General features: G+C 46.3%; 1 protein-coding gene across 2 annotated transcripts in view; it reads left to right on the top strand.

Moving 5' to 3' along the window:
- Nucleotides 1-998: 998 nt before the first annotated feature.
- The window catches only part of UNC13B (unc-13 homolog B), a 292568-nt gene continuing 274381 nt past the window's right edge, over nucleotides 999-19185 (top strand). For both annotated transcript variants that reach the window (XM_064140891.1, XM_064140890.1), the window contains exon 1: nucleotides 999-1087. In XM_064140891.1, the coding sequence (XP_063996961.1) occupies nucleotides 1066-1087 (22 nt within the window). In that variant the 5' untranslated portion in view covers nucleotides 999-1065. The remainder of the gene's footprint in view (nucleotides 1088-19185) is intronic.

Here is a 19185-nt window from a genome sequence, read left to right as displayed (position 1 = left end):
TGTACTCAGCACTGGCCAGGCCACACAGTATCACAGTATCACAGTATTACCAAGGTTGGAAGAGACCTCACAGATCAGCAAGTCCAACCCTTTACCACAGTGCCCAAGGCTAGACCATGGCACCAAGTGCCACGTCCAATCCTGCCTTGAACAGCCCCAGGGACGGCGACTCCACCACCTCCCCGGGCAGCCCATTCCAGTGTCCAATGACTCTCTCAGTGAAGAACTTTCTCCTCACCTCCAGCCTAAATCTCCCCTGGTGCAGCCTGAGGCTGTGTCCTCTTGTTCTGGTGCTGGCCACCTGAGAGAAGAGAGCAACCTCCCCCTGGCCACAACCACCCCTCAGGTAGTTGTAGACAGCAATAAGGTCACCCCTGAGCCTCCTCTTCTCCAGGCTAACCAATCCCAGCTCCCTCAGCCTCTCCTCGTAGGGCTGTGCTCAAGGCCTCTCACCAGCCTCGTCGCCCTTCTCTGGACACAACTGTTTTCCTACAGCAGGCAGCAGACTTGCAACCAGGTGTGTTGGAAGATGGAGTTGCAGGGACTTTGCATCCACTAGAGTGTGAGAAAGACTTGACAAGCAAAGGTGAGGTTATCGCCGAGGCACCCTTCGGCAGCGGGATGGCACCAAGGCCCTATCCCTGCTACCCTGCCCTGAAGACAGGCGGCGCCCACGGGCGGTCCCCGGCTCTTTCGGCTGGCAGACGACTCGGCGGAAAAGGGAGCCGGCCCGGTCCGCCTCGATGCAGGCTGCACCAGCGTGCCCGGCTCCCGCCTGCCTTCCATGTGGCAGGTTCGGGCGCAGAGCCCTACACCCCGCAGACCCAGGCGCGGGCGGGTGCCATGGCGACGGGGGCGGGGCGGCGGCGCCCCCTGTCGGCCGCCGCGGGGTGGCGGTGGCGGCGGCGGCGCGGCGGGTGTGTGTGCCCCGCCCTCTGCCTCGGTGGGGCGGCCCCGCCTACCGCTGACGGCGCCGCCGCCTGCAGCGTCCTGTGGCTGCGGGGCGGCATGAGGAGAGCCGGGGACAGCTGGAGGGGTCGCAGCTGAGGCGCGGCGGTTGTCGCCATGTCGCTGTTGTGCGTGCGAGGTGAGTGGGGCTAGAGGCGGCTGGAGGGCGGTGGGGCTCCCGCGGGGACTTCGGGGACCGTGGGCGGTAACGTTAGCCTCAGGCCGTGCTGGGCGGCCACATTGTCCCACCCCGGGATGTTCGCACGGTGGGGCGAAGCTGCTGTACCCCAGAAGGGAGGGCTGGAGGTGCCCACCCCAAGACCCCGAAGTTAGCTGTAGCTCAGGCACCCCGCTACGGGCTTCGCACGCGAGGGTATTGTTGGGGTTTGTCTTATTTTCAACCAAGGAGTTCTGGCTCTTGGAAGCGAGGACGGGCGTCCCGGTGACCTGCGGCTGAGCCCGCGTTGCAGCGAGGGCGGAGCAGCTGTACCCGGGCAGGAGCGGACACCTGCGCCCCGGGGCTGCCCGGGTGCGAGGGCAGCTGTCGAAGCGAGGATAGGATAGGGAGCAGGCGCCGTGCCCAGCTGCAGCAGTCCCGCCCGGTGCCTCAACCGTGAGAGCCAGGAGCGTTTGACCTGGGCAGCTCACTCGAGCAGGAGTTGAAACGCTACCGCCGAGCAAAGCTGTGCTCGCAGACAGCAGGTTGCTGCCACGGGCTTTGCAGTTTTTAGCGCTCCGTGTGCTCGCCTAAAACGTGCATTATTATTTCATTTACGTTACTAATTATCTTTGCCTGCTGCTATCAGTCTCGTTCCCGTGCTGGGCAGGTTACTGAAAGCCAACACTTGGCATGCAGGCTGGGTTATAGTGCTGGCGGCTTTCTCTTTTGTTCAGCTTTTTGATTTCTTGCCGTCTTGTGGCAAAAGAGAACCAAAACCAACCAGCCAAAAAAGTCCAAGCCAGAAAGAAAAACAGAGGGGGAAAAAAAAAATCCCTGGAGAAAACCATCTGCCAGAACTCCTGCTACTGGAACGTGTCTCCTGTCAACGTTCTGCGCTGAAAGCTATGGTCACAGCCTGTCCCCAGACACCAGCCATGCCCTGCGGCTTAGAAGTATAGTTTTAATGTTCTCAATTCCTTTGCCAGGTATGACAGAAAAACTGGCACTGGTGTGCAGCTGGTAGTTCAGCTCTTCTTATGCTTACATCAGTGGATACATCAGCTCTTTCATCTGGCTATTTGTCACCTTTCAGAACCAGAATTGTTGGTTTGATGATAGTGTCAATAAAAAGATGCCAGCAGAAAGTCTTGAATGTGAACAGTTTTGAGGAGAGGGCTGTTCTTGCAGGAGAGCCTTTCTCAGTTAAGTTTCAGCCCTTTTCCTTAAACATACACTGTGTGTGAGGAGTTAGGAGAGGTGTACCAAGTGTGAGGTTTATATGGAAAGTGTCTTTAATGCAGTTCTGTATAAGGTGTGAAGCACACATAGCATCTCTGGTAACCTTGTTTAGTTTGTTTTGAAGGCTTTGCCAAAATGTCTTCACTGAAGCTAATTCTTAGTTCAAGGATGATGCTATAGGTCTTTTCTTCTTTCTTTTTGATGGTTCGTCCTCAAAATGTTCTCAAGCTGTCCTTTGAAGAAATGTTTTGCTGCTGCTTGAAGCTGCCTGTGTTAAAGATGTATTTGCACTCCATCTCCTAAGTAAGAGAAGTGAAATAACGGGAACTGGAAACTGTAATGCCTTCTTTTCAGGGTGTTCATTCTTTGTCTGCAGTCTTTGAGACATAAGCATTTCAGCAGCCTTATGTTTGATCACATGTAAAGACTTATAGGAGAAACCTGAGGTTGTTGGTAACTGTGTGTGATGGAGAGTTGTTGAGAAAACGACCTCTTTCATTTCCATCTGCTATGCTCACCCAGTGAAAAATAACCAGCAGAAATTCAGGTAAATGACAGTGAGCAACTTTATTGCAAGAATGCAGAATGCAGTCGATTTGCTACACTAGAAGAAACGTGTTTTCTGAAATAGGTGTGACCAAAAGAGTGAGCTGATGAGATCTTACAAGTATGAACCATTGAAGCTCAGTAAGCAAGAGGTCGATCAGTCTGAAAAAAACACCCCGGGTACTGTGAGCTAAGGTAAAAGAATAACTAACTTCTGAGGTTAGAAGAATCTTGTATTAACTGTCACTTCTTGACACAAAAGGAAGGTGCCACTTGCATGCTCCCTTTCCACTGAAATGAACTCATCTTGCTGAGACAGCAGTGCAGCTGTTAACAAAAAAGCTGCGAAGCTGCTTTCTTTTGTTTTATAAATGGTGCGCATGTGAGACTTGTGTAAGGTGGCGTTGGATGCTGTAGACCTGAGATGGGGGGGGGGGGGGGGGGGGGGAAAGACAAGAAAACACCCTTTGAATAGGCATTTGGGACACTGTTAACGGCCTCTGAATTGCAGTGAAGCAGATAAAGGGAAATGTGGGAAAACCCCTAAGTGTCAGTGTAACAAAGAAGCCTGGCAAGCCGGAAAGATAGCGTTGCAATATATTTAGTTCTTTATTTTCCCTTGCATTATGCACATTTCTAGTATTTTAATGAATGTGGCATCTAAGAGTGTGCTTACCAAGTGTGCCCAAGTGCTGCCTCTGTTCCTGAAAGAACAGGCTTTTCCATCTTGTGTTTAGTGGTGCATTTGTTCTACATTTTCTTCTTGGAGAACAAATTTGGGTTATTTCATTGCATTCCCCACCCATTCCCCAAATAGTTGCACTGTATCTGCTGTAGAAATACCTGGCACGAATTTGTGAGTCTAGGCTGATCCACAAGTGTTGAGAGGATGTGTGAAGTGAGCCAGTGGTAGCAGGCTGTTGTAGGAGCAAATTAATGGGTTCTTTCAGAGCAGGAAAATGTGCAGAGGGTGTAAGTGAAGTGAAGAAGAAAACAGATCTTGAATATTACATGACTGTGACTTTTAGAGGATGCTTGTTTGTATTTTGATTCTTCTGCTAAAGTGCAAAAGAGGTTGCATATACTCCTCTTCAGAGCAGCTGTGTCTGGATTATGTCTGTTAATCTCCTCTTGGCATAGTTTGCTTTATTAGTTTGCATTTAGTGTTGTATTTGTGAAAATAGCACATATTAAATGAAACTAATCCCAGTGAAGCAGTCCATGGTTTTTCACATCAGTCTTGCATTTTTAACTTTCTGGGCCTTATTTTCAAGTTTTAATTTTACCTCAGACCTCAGTTTAATTTCTTCTGACATTCCTGTCTTTCCATTGTGTAGAAATAACTGCTGTCTGAGCACAGCTTGCAACTGTCATGGCAAAGGAGGACCATACTGAGGCTGAATTATTGTGTAGTCAAAGGTGCCTCATCTTCAGATCCTTTTGTTCTGATTGCATCATTATCCTGAGACTTGCCTTACCCTTTTATTTACTCAGTTTTATTACATCTTACCTTGTCTCCAGTTCCTGCTATCTCAAAATAGTGATGATTCTCTTCTAGTTTTCACCCTCCCTGCTTTGTAACAGGTTATGCACCGTCTTCAGTGCTGTTGTATTCCTAAGTTCTTGGCTTAAACCTTATTGATGGGATAATTAGAGCAAAATCTGTATCTCTTTGTCTGTATCCTCTTCACCCTATCAATGTCTGACATGCTTTGCTGTTCCAGGGATATTGACAGTGGGAGGAATCTTTCCTCATGCCTGTGCATGATACCTGGCTTAGCCCCACGAGGGCATGGAGCTTTTATCTAATGCACCTTGGGTCTTTTCCAACCTGGTTAATTCTGTGATTTGTTTTGTGGCCCGCTCCTCAGAATCTGTGTGAGATTTGGCTGTCTGAGTTAGAAAGCTTGCTGATCCAGTCAAGCATTTTTCAGAGTAGCTGGTGTGTTGGAATACTGCTCAGTGAACTTAAATGTACATCCTGATGCTGCCAGCCAAACACAAACTGAACTCAACTAGCATACAAATGAAGGAAGCAAACAAGGAAAATGGATGTTAATGACAACAGAAATAAGAACATGTGTTCTTATGGGCTAGTTAGAAATATCCATAACCTGAAGCTCTTTGGTCTTCGGTGCGCTGTCAGCAGGTTTGCTGATGACACCAAGCTGCGTGGAGTGGCTACCACACCAGAAGGCTGTGCTGCCATTCAGCAAGACTTGGACAGGCTGGAGGGCTGGGCAGGGCAAAATGTAATGAAATTCAGCAAGGGCAAACATAGACTCTTGCACCTGGGAAAGAACAACCCCAGGTATCAGTATAGGTTGGGGACTGATCTGTTGGAAGACAACAAAGGGGAAAAGGATTTGAGGTGGTCCTAGTTGATGGGAGGTTGACCATGAGCCAGCAATGTGAACCCATGGCCAGGAGTGCCAGTGCCATTCTGGGGTGTATTAGAAAGAGTGTGGCTAGTAGGTCGAGAGAGGTTCTCTTGCCACTATACTCTGCCCTGGTGAGGCAGCATCTGGAGTAATGTGTCCAGTGCTGGGGCCCCCAGTTCAAGAGGGACATAGAACTGCTTGAGAGTGTCCAGCACAGAGCCACAAAGATGGTGAAGGGAATGGAACATCTCTCTTACAAGGAGAGATTGAGGAAGCTGGGGCTTTTTAGCTTGGAGAAAAGGATACTGAGAGGTGACCTCATCAATGTTTATAAATATGTAAGGGGTGAGTGCCAGAAGGATGGAGCCAGGCTCTGCTCAGTGATGCCTGATGACAGAACAAGGGGCAATGTGTGGAAGCTGAGGCACAGGAAGTTTCATTTAAATATGAGGAGGATTTTTTTTTTCCCTGTGAGGGTGACAGAACACTGGAACAGGCTGCCCAAGGGAGTTGTGGAGTTTTCCTCTCTAGAAATGTTCAAAACCCACCTGGATGCATTCCTGTGTGATCTGGTATAGGTGATCCTGCTCTGGCAGGAGGGGGGTTGGACTGGATGAGCTTTCGAGGTCCCTTCCAGCCCCTGACATTCCATGATTCAAATGCCAGGACTGTTCCCTTGTGTTGAAAAGATTTTTATTTCCCCCTCAATGCAATAATTTACCCTGGTGTTCTCTGTCAGGCTGAGTACAGTCCCTCCAGCTTTTTCTGCCTCAAGGGTGAAGGTCTCAAGCTGGAGCTCTTTTTGTTGCACACTGGTAAATGGTAGCCCTTGCAATAGGGTAATTGTTCTGGAATGGTTGTGAATTTGAAGAAAAACCTACCTGTCTTTCTGTGGATCAAAAATGGAAAAGAACAGAATTGGACATTAAAGGCAGAAGTAATACAGGTTGTAAAGGTAGAGTATTAGTAAAAAATATAATACTTTAAGAAGAATTTGTGGTGTTAAGTGTTATGAACTCCTTTTCTCCACCTGCAGTTAGTCAGGAAGCTGCCAGTATATGTAGTGTTGAAACAAAATAAAATGCTTTAGGAATTTTGGATAATAAAACTACCATAAGAGCCTTTGCTACTAAATGAACTGTTTTGCATTGAGACTCAAGATTCGAGTTTGTACATCTCTACTGAGTGTCGTAATCAGAGAGGGAACTTTTAAACTTTAAAGCCTTTTTAAAAACATACAAGCCATGTTTTCCTTTTGGTGTACAAGTGGTCATTTGTTTTCTTGTTTCAAACTCTTGCTCCTTTGCCTGTGGACGCTGTTGCTGCAATAGTTACAAGAAATAACGCAGCATCAAAGTATCTGGAGGTTATCAGCTATTTGGAAACCCTTGTAATTTTCAATGGGATGAAAGGAATGTGGAGAGGTGCTTCCTGAACGTGAAGAGTGTTTGCTTGCTTCTTGCTCACTTGGTGCCCTCTAAGTGGACAGTTTCAGGCTGAGATCATGGAATCAGCCAGGTTGGAAGAGACCTCCAAGATCATCCAGTCCAACCTAGCACCCAGCCCTAGCCAGTCAACTAGACCATGGCACTAAGTGACTCATCCAGTCTTTTCTTCAACACCTCCAGGGATGGTGCCTCCACCACCTCCCTGGGCAGCCCATTCCAATGCCAATCACTCTCTCTGACAACAACTTCCTCCTAACATCCAGCCTATACTTCCCCTGGCACAACTTGAGACTGTGTCCCCTTGTTCTGTTGCTGGTTGCCTGGGAGAAGAGACCAACCCCCACCTGGCTACAGCCTCCCTTCGGGTAGTTGTAGACAGCAATGAGGTCTCCCCTGAGCCTCCTCTTTTGCAGGCTGCACAACCCCCAGCTCCCTCAGCCTCTCCTCATAGGGTTTGTGTTCCAGACCCCTTACCAGCTGCTTTGCCCTTCTCTGGACACGTTCCAGCACCTCAACATCTCTCTTGAATTGAGGAGCCCAGAACTGGACACAGTACTCAAGGTGTGGCCTGACCAGTGCTGAGTACAGGGTCAGAATAACCTCCCTTGTCCTACTGGCCACACTGTTCCTGATGCAGGCCAGGATGTCATTGGCTCTCTTGGCCACCTGGGCACACTGCTGGCTTATGTTCAGCCTACTGTCTACCAATGCCCCCAGGGCCCATTCTTTCTTGCTGCTCTCCATCCACTCTGTCCCCAGCCTGTTGTAGTGGTGTTTGGGGTTGTTGTGGCCAAAGTGTAGAACCCTGCACTTAGAATTATAGAATCAGTCAGGATTGGAAGGGACCACAAGGATCATCCAGTTCCAACCCCCCTGCCATGGGCAGGGACACCCTACCCTAGATCAGCCTGGCCAGAGCCCCATCCAGCCTGACCTTAAACACCTCCAGGCATGGGACCTCAACCACCTTCCTGGGCAGCCCATTCCAGGGTCTCACCACTTTCATGGTTAAATCTCATCCCATTGGCCTCTGCCCACCTATCTGGCCTGTTGAGGTCCCTCTGCAGGTCTCTCCTACCCCCCAGCAGATCCACACCTGCTGTTAGGCCAAACTCATTAAAGTTGTTCTTAATATGCAGCAAAGTTTTAATACACAACAAAGTGCTGGATTTAAATCCAAATGCTGAAAGACCCTGTGTTTGAACTGCTAGCAGTCATGAAAGGTAGTTGCAGTTTACCCCATGGCATATAAAGTCCAAGAAGATCAAGCTCCTTTTTCAAAATCCAGAGTCTTATTTCAAGACTTTGACTTGGAGACACATGAAATGCCTTTGCCTGAAGGCAAATTTTTATCTCATAGATGCCCTCCAAAATTCCATCCTGTACATTTTTTAATGTCTTATGAGAAGATTCTACTCATTCTTTAGAAAAAGCACTTTAATCCCTTGGCAAAAGATGTTCTCAGTGCTCTTCCAGGAGAGCTTAATGTACCTAACAACTCTTGCTCTTTTGCTTTTTCATTCAGATAATTCATTGTCTGGTCTTGCAAGCAGATTGAGAGCTACTGTTGGAGTGTTGTAGGTTTCTCTTGTTGCTCTGCCTCGTTGCTAGGTTAAGGCTTACTAGTACCTGGCTTTCTCTTGGTGTGGAAGTGTGGCTCTGCTTGTCTCTTAGGCAGAAAGACATCTGAAGACTATGGTTCAAGTGGTTTCTCCTTGCTGTGCTTTGCAGTCTTCATTTCCTGATTGTTCTTCTAAAGTTTCTGTAGAAATGTAAATTGTGTTTAATGTTCATTGTCCTCAAATGCAGAACTAAAATCGGCTGTATTCCTCTTGCCAGCTTATGCTTATCTCTGCAAAGGGACTACACTGAAATAATACTTTGCTTGCCTACTGTGACCTGGAGAACTTGGCAGATGTTTCCTGTGATATGAATTCCTATTCTATAGGTATATCCTGTGTGTTTGGAACAGATCCCTCTGCATTTAGCAGCATTTCAGGTGGATTTTCTTTTCTCCTAGGCTTGCCTTATACCACACTAGGCTGCTGTGTGTACTGCTGCTTTTATTATTTACTTCTTCACTGGCTCCTGTGCCTTGCTTGGGTTTGTGTAGGTGGTAGATGTCCAATCTAGGAGTGAAAAACTTGAAACATGGCAGGAATTTGACATAGGAAGCCCCACTGAATGTGACTGGTCTCTCAAGTGCTTAACTGTGTTTCCCTGGTGTGATGGTTTGGGTGTTCCCTGCCTCCCCACACTTTAGAAATCACCCAGACTAGACTCAGCCAGCTCTGGAAATATGAACAAAGCTTATATTTACAGCTAGCACAATATACAAGCAGATATATACAGTATATACAGAAATATACAAGGTAAAAGGTAATAGAGAAACACAACTCCCCTCTCAGAAACCTGAGTCCTCAGGAGGGGGTCCCAGCCACTCCTTCACCTTCCCCCTACCCCTTTCAACCTTACCTCAGTCCCAAGGAAGAATGGAGGTTCGACCAGGGGGTTAGGAAGCAAAGTGGATTAGTCCAAAATGAAGGGTGAGGTTAGAGAGATGCATCTCAGCCAGCAGCCCAAGTGAGAGTGATTATCTTTGTTTTTATTTCTTGTCCCCATACATCTCAGCAAGCCTATGAGTGAAGTAGACATCACCATTGTTTTCCTTTCACAGCCTGTAATCTAGTTCTTCTCACCAAAACCTTCTGGCCTGCTTCAAACTAGCACACCTGGCTTTCTACCATTTGGTGTCATTTTGCACTTCAATCACTCTACCTCATCAGGAGTAAGTAACCCAGCTCAAAATTCTCTGTGTTAAATCTGTACAGAATCACAGAATCACTCTTTCCAAACTAGTGTCAAATAGTAAGCAGATCTCTAACTCATTTCAGACATTTGTCTGATGCATTCAGTGATCTGTAAGTACTTGTTCTCCAACGAGCATGCTCTGAGGTCATCTCAAGTGTTAGACTCTGCTCTCCAAGCAGTGCTACAGGCTGGGGACTGAGTGGCTGGAGAGCAGCCAGGAAGAAAGGGACCTGGGGGTCCTGGTAGATAGTAGGCTGAAGATGAGCCAGCAGTGTGCCCAGGTGGCCAAGAGAGCCAATGGCATCCTGGCCTGTATCAGGAACAGTGTGGCCAGTAGGACAAGGGAGGTTATTCTGCCGCTATACTCAGCACTGGTCAGGCCACACCTTGAGTGCTGTGTCCAGTTCTGGGCTCCTCAATTCAAGAGAGATGTTGAGATGCTGGAACGTGTCCAGAGAAGGACAACGAAGCTGGTGAAGGGCCTGGAACACAGACCCTATGAGGAGAGTCTGAGGGACCTGGGGCTGTTTAGCCTGGAGAAGAGGAGGCTCAGGGGAGACCTCCTTGCTGTCTACAACTCCCTTGAAGGGACATTGTAGCCAGGTGGGGGTGGCCTCTTCTCCCAGGCAACCAGCAATAGAACAAGGGGACACGGTCTCAAGTTGTGCCAGGGGAGGTCTAGGCTGGATGTTAGGAGGAAGTTGTTGTCAGAGAGAGTGATTGGCATTGGAATGGGCTGCCCAGGGAGGTGGTGGAGTCATCATCCCTGGAGGTGTTCAAGAAAAGCCTGCATGAGGCACTTGGTGCCATGGTCTAGTTGACTGGCTAGGACTGGGTGCTAGGTTGGACTGGCTGATCTTGGAGGTCTCTTCCAGCCTGGTTGATTCTATGATTCCTTGGAGCATATTTTGTAACCTCTTGGGATGCATTTAAAGCAGATGCTTTTAAAGCAGAATTTTTCACTGACCTCTATGCAGTGGTTATCTAGACCTTTGATTTTTATTATTTGTGTCTTGGATGTTTAACATTATCTGCAGTTATTGATGGGCTGAAACATGCCTGGTTCCTAAATACTTGCAGTGAGCCCTGGGCAAGTGTTTGTTGTATATCTGTTGCTTCTCCACTAGCAGTTAGCTTGCTTAGTGAGACAGAAGGGCAGTATCCTTCTGGGTGTTTTTTCTGTGATTAAGATCAGTCAAAATGCTGGTTTTCATCTGCATCTAACTTTCTACATCTAGGGCCACACAACTTGTGTTGATGCTTTTGTCATGTATATTTTACTATGGTTTGCAGCTCTTTGGGGTGGAATGGACCTCAACTGTCTTTGAGGAGTAGTGGCATGTGGCCTCCCTACAAAACCCTCAATTCCTGCATCTTATATCACAATTTCCATTAAAATTTATTCTTGTTGGTCAATTTTCTAATAATTATCTTCAGCTTTATTAAATTAATCCCCTATTAAATGTCCTTTGTGTATTGTTGGGGATTGTCTTTGGACAATCCATATTTCATTTGATTTAATCACTATTACTGCAGGGAACTTTAAATTAGTTTGTAGAAGTAAACTGCATCTGGGCTCCAAAATAGTTGTTCTCCTTTATAACAGTCTTTGGGTTGGAATGCTATTTGCAAGTTTTAGAATAGCAAGAAGGACCTGGAACTGTTAGAGTGCATCCATGAAGATGACCAGGTGGTTGGAGCACCTCTCCTATGAAGACAGGCTGAGAGAGTTGGGCTTTTTCGTCTTGTAGAAGTCAGAGCTCCAGAGAGACCTTACAGGGGCTTCCAGTATTTAAAAAGGGCCTACAAGGTACCTAGAGAAGGACTTTTTCCAAAGGCATGTGGTGGGATGAGGGTAATGGCTTCAAACTGGAAGGAACTAGATTTAGTTCGGACTTCAGGATGAAATTCTTCACCATGAGGGTACTGAGGCACTGGAGCACATTGCCCAGACCAGTTGTGGAGGCTTCAACTCTTGAAATGCTCAAAGTCAGACTGGATGGGCTATTGAGCAACTTGGTCTGGTAGGTAGGGTGTCCCTGCTCATGGAAGGGGCTTTGGAACTAGGTGATGCCTTTGCTGTCTCAGCTTAAAGTTATAAAGGTCTTAATATGGTTGAGCAAGGTGCACAGGTTACAAATTGCTAAAAGGATTTAAAAAATGGTTTTATTCCCTTTTTGCTTGCCTGCATTTGGGCACTTGAGGCATTTAGGAACATAAAGAAGGTATGTGTCTTTCAACGACCTTGTGCTGACCTCGGCCTTCTGATGGTCATCCTTGCAGTGTAGTATTTAATGAATTGGGCTGGAATGGCACATCTGTGGGATGAGAGGTGTCTTGTTTGACACAATCTCTAGCCTAAAACTGTTGGCAAGCTTTAAAAGAAATTTGACTGCCAGCCTTGACTGTGTCCCTTTAAGGAATACTGGTTTTAACCTTATTACTTAAAGCTCCAGTGACTTAACTCTCTTAATTCTTTGCAGCTATATGCTCTGTTAAACAGACTCCATTCCCACCATGGAGAGATAATGAGGAGGAATAAAGTAACTGCAGAAATTACACTTCCAAATATTGACATGCTCAATGCTTATTTTATCAGTTCAGGCCAAAATAGTCACATAAAGAAGCATCTTTTTAAAAGCAATAAAAAAGCCATGTGCTAAAGGACTTCTTGGGTCACTCCTCTGTCTGGATAAAGTGTGCAATATGTAACCAGTCTGCTGCTGTTTTTATTGGCCTCTCTTAAAGAGTCTGGAGCCAAGTGTGGTATTCCACAAACCCCTGCCTTCTTTTTGTGCTTCTGTGGCAGCCCAGCAGTGCAGGCCTTGAGGCTGGGATGTGGGCATGGTTGAATAAAATAAACTGGTGAAGGGACTGCAACACCTGAAACCTGTTCTGGAGGGTGATGCAGGGCTGTTGGACAAAGTGTGATCTGGCAGATGGTTGACTTGGGAACAAAGAAGGGGTTTGCTTGAAATTCTGTGATCTTGTAGCAAATCTATGCTTTATTGCCTCGTTGTTTGGTGGGGTTTTTTTTTGCTACCAGACATTGACTGCTCAGCTGTGTCAGCGCAGCACTTGAGCTGGGAGGTGAAGTGGGTCACAGAATCAGAACCACAGAAACATTCAGGTTGGAAAAGACCCTCAGGATCACCAAGTCCAACCAATGATCCTGCTCTAAAAGGTTCACACCTAAAACATATCCCTGAGCACCACATCCAGATGACCTTTAAACACATCCAGGGTCGGTGACTCAACCATCTCCCTGGACAGTCCATTCTGATACCTGACCACTCTTTCCATGAAAAATGTTTCCTAATGTCTGGTTTAAATTTACCCAATTGCAGCTTGAGGCCATTCCCTCTCATTCTATCACTGTTTACCTGTGAGAAGAGACCAGCAGCAGCCTCTCCACAATGTTCTTTCTGGTAGCTGTTGACAGCAATAAGGTGTCCCCTCAGCCTCCTCTTCTTCAAACTAGCCATCCCCAGCTCCCTCAGTTGCGCCGCGTCAGATTTATTCTCCAGGCCCTTCACCAGCTTTGTTGCCCTCCTCTGCACTTATTCCTGCACCTCCACATCCCTCTTGTAATGAGATGCCCAAAACTGAACACAATACTTGAGCTGTGGCCTCACCAGAGTTGAGTACAAGGAGACAATCACCTTCATAAACCTGGTGCAGTGCACAGAGACCTAACCTCCCAATTCAAGCTCTGGTTTGGAGCCTTATGTGCTGATGAAGCTGCAGTGGGCACCTCTCTTGGTGTGCCATAATTTTTGGAATCATCAGAGATTTATTTTCAGTGGCACTGGATGCCTGCTCAAGGCCAGACAGCTTTATGAACTTAAAGCCTGGGGTGCTTTACTTCTCTGTGCACTGACTGGTGGCATCTTGAGTATCACAAGAGAGTTACTAGGTGTAAAGCTTGCCCTTTTTTTACCTCCTTCTTTTTTTTTTTCCCCAGCAAAAATCCTTGACCACATTGTTCAAAGACTGTTGTGCAAACAGAAATATATTGTAGTTTTCTGGGTTTATTTTAATTGCTCTGAAATATGTTTTAAAGCTCTTTCAAAGCAGTTCCATTTGGTCAAGTTAGTGATGGAAAGGCTAGATATGAAGAAAGTCTGGTTCAAATTCCACTTAAGCTATGTTGGAAACTGAAGATTGCTGTCTACAACTAGCTGAAGGGAGATTGTAGGCAGGTGGGGGTTGGTCTCTTCTCCCAGGCAACCAGCAACAGAATGAGGGGACACATCTCAAGTTGTGCTGGGGAAAGTCTAGGCTGGATGTTAGGAGGAAGTTGTTGGCAGAGAGAGTGATTGGCATTGGAATGGGCTGCCCAGGGAGGTGGTGGAGTCACTGTCCCTGGAAGTGTTGAAGCAAAGCCTGGATGAGGCACTTAGTGCCATGGTCTAGTTGACTGGCTAGGGCTGGGTGCTAGGTTGGACTGAGTGATCTTGGAGGTCTCTTCCAACCTGGTTGATTCTATGAACAAACACAGCAGTAAATATGTATGCATATGAATTGATATGTTATTGTTTAATTTTGTAAAGAAAAAAACACTTCTGAGACATTTTCTTCTCCTGAAGGATTGTATAAACTTCAGAACATGTCTTCAGGAAATGTCCAGGGACTTCAGACTTTCAGTACCTGTGACAATTCCAGTTTAGCTGTCACGCAGCCTTCTGTTGCAACAATCACAGTCCTTCGCAAATGACACCCCTGTGAAGTGCTGTACCTGAGATTATACACTGGATTCCTACAATGTGTGCTTCTGGAAATCTTCAATAACTGGGTTTTGCTCTATGGTCAGGAGTACCAGCTGCTAGTTGAGATGACGACAAGACAGCTTATCAGCTTTGGGGGAGGAAGAACTTTGATTGCTGAGCAAACAGCTATACACGCTTCAGAAAGTTGTGTCGTTCCTGGTTTGTTCACCTTCCTGATTTAATGAGTTATTCATTGTGGAAATTTAGGTTTGCGGTGAGGAGAAAGTTCTTCACTGAGAGAGTCACTGGACACTGGAATGGGCTGCCCAGGGAGGTGATGGAGTCGCCGTCCCTGGAGCTGTTCAAGGCAGGATTGGACGTGGCACTTGGTGCCATGGTCTAGCCTTGAGCTCTGTGTAAAGGGTTGCACTTGGATGATCTATGAGGTCTCTTCCAACCTTGGTGATACTGTGATACTGTAATAGAATCACTGAATTAAGCAGGTTGGAAAAGACCTTCACAATTGAGTCCAACCTAACACCTTCTAATTAACTAAGTCACGGCACCAAGTGCCTCATGCAGTCTCCTTTTAAACACCTTCAGGGACGGTGACTCCACAGCTTCTGTGGGCAGCCCATTCCAATGCCAGTCATTCTTTCTGTGTGAAGGTACTAGGGAGAAGAGACCAACCTCCACCTCACTTCATCCTTTCAGGCATCTGTAGAGGTCAGTAAATCCTCAGCCTCCTCTTCTTAAGACTAAACAATCCCAATTCAAGTGGGTGGTGTTCTTTAGAAAATTACTTGGCCTCTATGGAAGGCACACTTCATGTGGCTTCTCTTTTGAGAGTCTGAAACATAGCTTATCTTCTGATTTGGGAGTTGCAACACTTCCAAAATCACAATGCCTTTTCATAGGTTAATGAAGTCCTGATTTCTTTTTCAAAACAATCTATTCCTGTTTTCTGGTTCAAACATCCTCCAGTCTGGATCTGCTCTGACCCTAGGCTTACATTATGTGGCTTGAATTTTTCACACAACATGGATATGGATTGGTGGGGAGGGAAAAATGGATATGAAACACTAATTTTATTTCAGCCTTTCCTACTTGGTATAATCTGCTGCATGTGCAACATTTTTATTAGGTTTTGACATACCAAATTAGGTGAGTGGGGTCTGTGTGTGCTCCATTTTAGCAGGAGATGTTTTGAGGAAATGAACTCCTTACAGACTTTACTTCTAAGGCCAGAATGGATCATCTAACATGACCCCTGGTAGGACATAGCATTTTTCAGTATAGCAACCCCGAGTCTTTCCAGAAAAGTATCAAACTCTGATTAAAATTGATGAAGGATTTTCTGCAGTTCTTGGCAGATTTGTGTTGATTATCATCACATGTGAGAAATGTCAGACTCAACTTTTTTTTCTAGTTTCAGTGTAAGTTGAACTTCCTTCTCTTGTAATGGAGAAGCCGCTACGAAATTTGTACTCCTCATCCTTCCTAGTGCGCTACTGAATGCAGTTTGGTTAATATCTGCTGCTTGAGTAGAGGTGCATGGTGGTTTTATTATGACCAATTCACTATAATGAGAAGCATTTATGTATTTTTCAGTGGTTAAAAAGAGGTCAAGACATGCAATGACGTACCAGATTGCAGTGTTGAATCAGTATTCCATTGCACTTCGGATAAGCGGGAGGAGTGTAACTAACAGAGCTCTACCAACAAACCTTTTACTTCTGTTGTAAACTTGAGTTTGAAGTTACTGTTCTCTATATCTCTGGCACTCCAGATGAAGACACAGAAATGTGTTTGTTGGAGCGGAGCAGCACGTGAAAGAAGTCTGAATGCTTATGACTTAACTCTCTGCAACCTTGCTGGGAGTCTGCCTTGTATACTGTGATAGTTTGGGTGTTCCCCATCCCCCCACAGTTTTGAAATTACCCAGACTAGACTGTTGGCTCTGGGAATATAAATGAAGCTATTTATTTACAGCAGCACAATATACAAGCAGCTATTTACAGTACATACAGTTATATACAGAAATATACAAGGTAAAAGGTAATACAGAAACACAACTCCCCTCCCAGAAACCTGAGTCCCCAGGAGGGGCTCTCCACCACCCCTGCACCTTCTCCCTGCCCCTCTCAGCCTTACCTCAGTCCCAAAGAAGAATAGAGGTTCAGCCAAGAGGTTAAGAAGCAAAGGTGAGTGGAAGGTGTGTTAGAGAGATGTTGCTCAGTCAGCAGCCCAGCCAGAAAGTGAGACAAAATGGCCAGAGTGTTATCTGATGTTTTAGTTTCTTCTTCAGCAAGACTACGAGGGAAATAGACATCACCATTGTTTTCCTTTCACAGCCTGTGATCTAGTTTTTCTCACCAAAACATTCTAGCCTGCTTCAAACTAGCACACATATATATTTATTTCTCATAGGCTCTCAGGGGAGAGCTGGTATTGGGAGATGAAATAGGGCTTGTGTGATCCTGAAATGCAAAGTGATACAGTTATATGAAATAAGCAGTGGGAAGCCTTTTATTTAATAGCAGTTTTGAGTTTGTTTCCATGAGGATGAAAACACAGTGTTCTAAAGCCAAGTGTGAGCTTGTGACTAAATTGATGGATAGGAAACTGTTGGTGTAGGACTCAGAGTTAGCCCTTGTAAAGTTAGTGGGAACAGTGAGGAGTGAGTCTTATGAGGGGAACAGAGGTGTTGCAGGGGATGCTCTGCTCTGCTCTGATAAAGAAGAATAAAGGTGGCTGGGAAAATTCCGCTCTGTGTTAGCGATGCAAAACTGTAAAGCAGCATTAGAGTGGATAAAAGAGAACCAGCTGGGCTGAAATTGCTTTGGGAAGAGCTGAAAAGAGATTTTGCTGTGGTAACTCAAGAGATCTACTGCACGTAGCCCAGGATTTAAATGTGGGCAGAAATTTCGTAATATGGTCAGAGAGGTTTTTCTGGGTATTGTCACTGTGAGAGGGTGACTTTCCACACTGAGGATGAGCATTGTTGGTAATGGCTGGGTGCAGAGTGCTGTGTATCTGGCAGTGTCATCATCACACGGTGACTGACACCATAAAAATTGATGGAGTCAACTGTAGATGTGGCTGTAACAAGCAGAGAAGATGCTTCTGGGAAGCTAGACATAGAACTGAGCTTGGTTAGAGTTATTAGGGATCTGGACAGGCTGGAGGGGTGTGCCCAGGCCAACCTCATGAAATTCGACAAGACCCAAGTGTAATGTCCTGCACGTGGGTCAGTGCAATCCGAAGCACACATCCAGGCTGGGTGAGGAATGGCTGAGAGCAGCCCTGAGGAAAAGGATCTGGGGGTCTGAGTTGATGAAAAGCTCAACATGAGCTGGCAGTGTGCACATGCAGCCCAGACAGCAACTGTGTGCTGGGCTGCAGCAAGAGCAGTGTGGCCAGCAGGGCAAGGGAGGGGATTCTCCCCCTTTGCTCTCATCAGACCTCACCTGGAGTGCTGTGTGCAGTTCTGGAGCCCCCAACACAAGAAGGACGTGGAACTCTAGGATCGAGCCCAGAGGAGGGCCATGAAGATGCTCAGAGGTCTGGAGCAGCTCTGCTATGAGGACAGGCTACAAGTTGGGACTCTTCAGCCTGGAGAAGAGAAGGCTTCCAGGAGACCTTATAGTGGCCTTCCAGTATCTGAAGGGGGCCTACAGGAAGGCTGGGGAAGGACTATTGACAAAGTCTTGTAATGACAGGATGAGGAGGAATGTGTCTAAACTGACAGAGGGAAGACTCAAACTAGATGTTAGGAAAGGGTTCTTTATAGTGAGGGTGGTGAGACAGTGGCACAGGTTGCCCAGTGTGATGGTTTGGGTGTTACCCACCCCCGCCACTTGTATGAAATCAACTCAGACTAGACTCAGCTGTGCTAGAGATTAAGAATGAAGCTTTATATTTACAACTTAGCACAATATACAAGCAGATATTTACAATATCTACAGCTATATACAGAAATATATAGGTTATAAAAGTAATACAGAAACACAACACCCCTCCTAGAAACCAGAGTCCCCAGGAGAGGCTCCCAACTGCTCTTCCACCTCCTTTCCACCTCTTTATGTTATCCCAGACTTTGCCTTATGTGCAAGGTGAGTTTGGAGGATTGGCCAGGGGGGTTAGAAAGCAGAAGGAGTAGTTACACAGCCAGCAGGTTAGGGAGAAAAGTGCAGGCACCCAGAGACACACGCCAACTGCGTTATCTGTGTTTGTGTTCTTGGTTTTTATGCATCTCAGCAAGCCTATGAGTTAAGCAGACATCACCATTGTTTCCTTTTCACACCCTGTAATCTGATTTCTCTCACTAAAATATTCTACTTAGCCTCAAACTAGCACACTCAGGGAGGTTGTGGATGCTCCCTTCTTGGAGATGTTCAAGTTTGGATGAGGCCTTGAGTGACCTGTTCTAGTGAGAGGTGTCCCTGCCTATGGTGGGGGGTTGGAACTGGATGATCTTTGAGGTTCCCTCCAACCTAAACTATTCTATGATTCTATAGGTTAAGTTAAATAAACAAGCACAGACCAACAACCATCAAGCCTCTAGAGAAACTGAAGAAGCTTTTTCATGAGGCCAGCAGCTTGGGTACAGAGGAGACCATGAAACTGAGTGAAACTGCAGGGGTAAATATTAGCATCTCAAATAACAGAAGAGGCTCCACCTAGGAAATTGCCTCAGAGCTGGTGATTCACCTGATCATTGTGTCAGGATATGGTGAGCAAACACAGAACCTCTGAGAGGTGTGGGCAAAGGATCTGATTGTAAAGAAAGGTGTATCTTGAGGATCAGGAAGCTTGGGGCTAAAGCAGGGGCTTCCACCTCAGCAGGCAAGGTGATGTCTTGCAAAGAATGTCAAAAAAACAGGTAACAGAAGGTGCTTTGGTCACTTGAAAAGGAGAAAAAATCACACAGGAAGGAACTC

The sequence above is a fragment of the Pogoniulus pusillus genome, chromosome Z (genome assembly GCF_015220805.1).
Source record: "Pogoniulus pusillus isolate bPogPus1 chromosome Z, bPogPus1.pri, whole genome shotgun sequence".
Lineage (NCBI taxonomy): Eukaryota > Metazoa > Chordata > Aves > Piciformes > Lybiidae > Pogoniulus > Pogoniulus pusillus.
The sequence above is the reverse complement of the archived record's forward strand: the minus strand, read 5'-3'. Positions and strand labels throughout refer to the sequence as shown.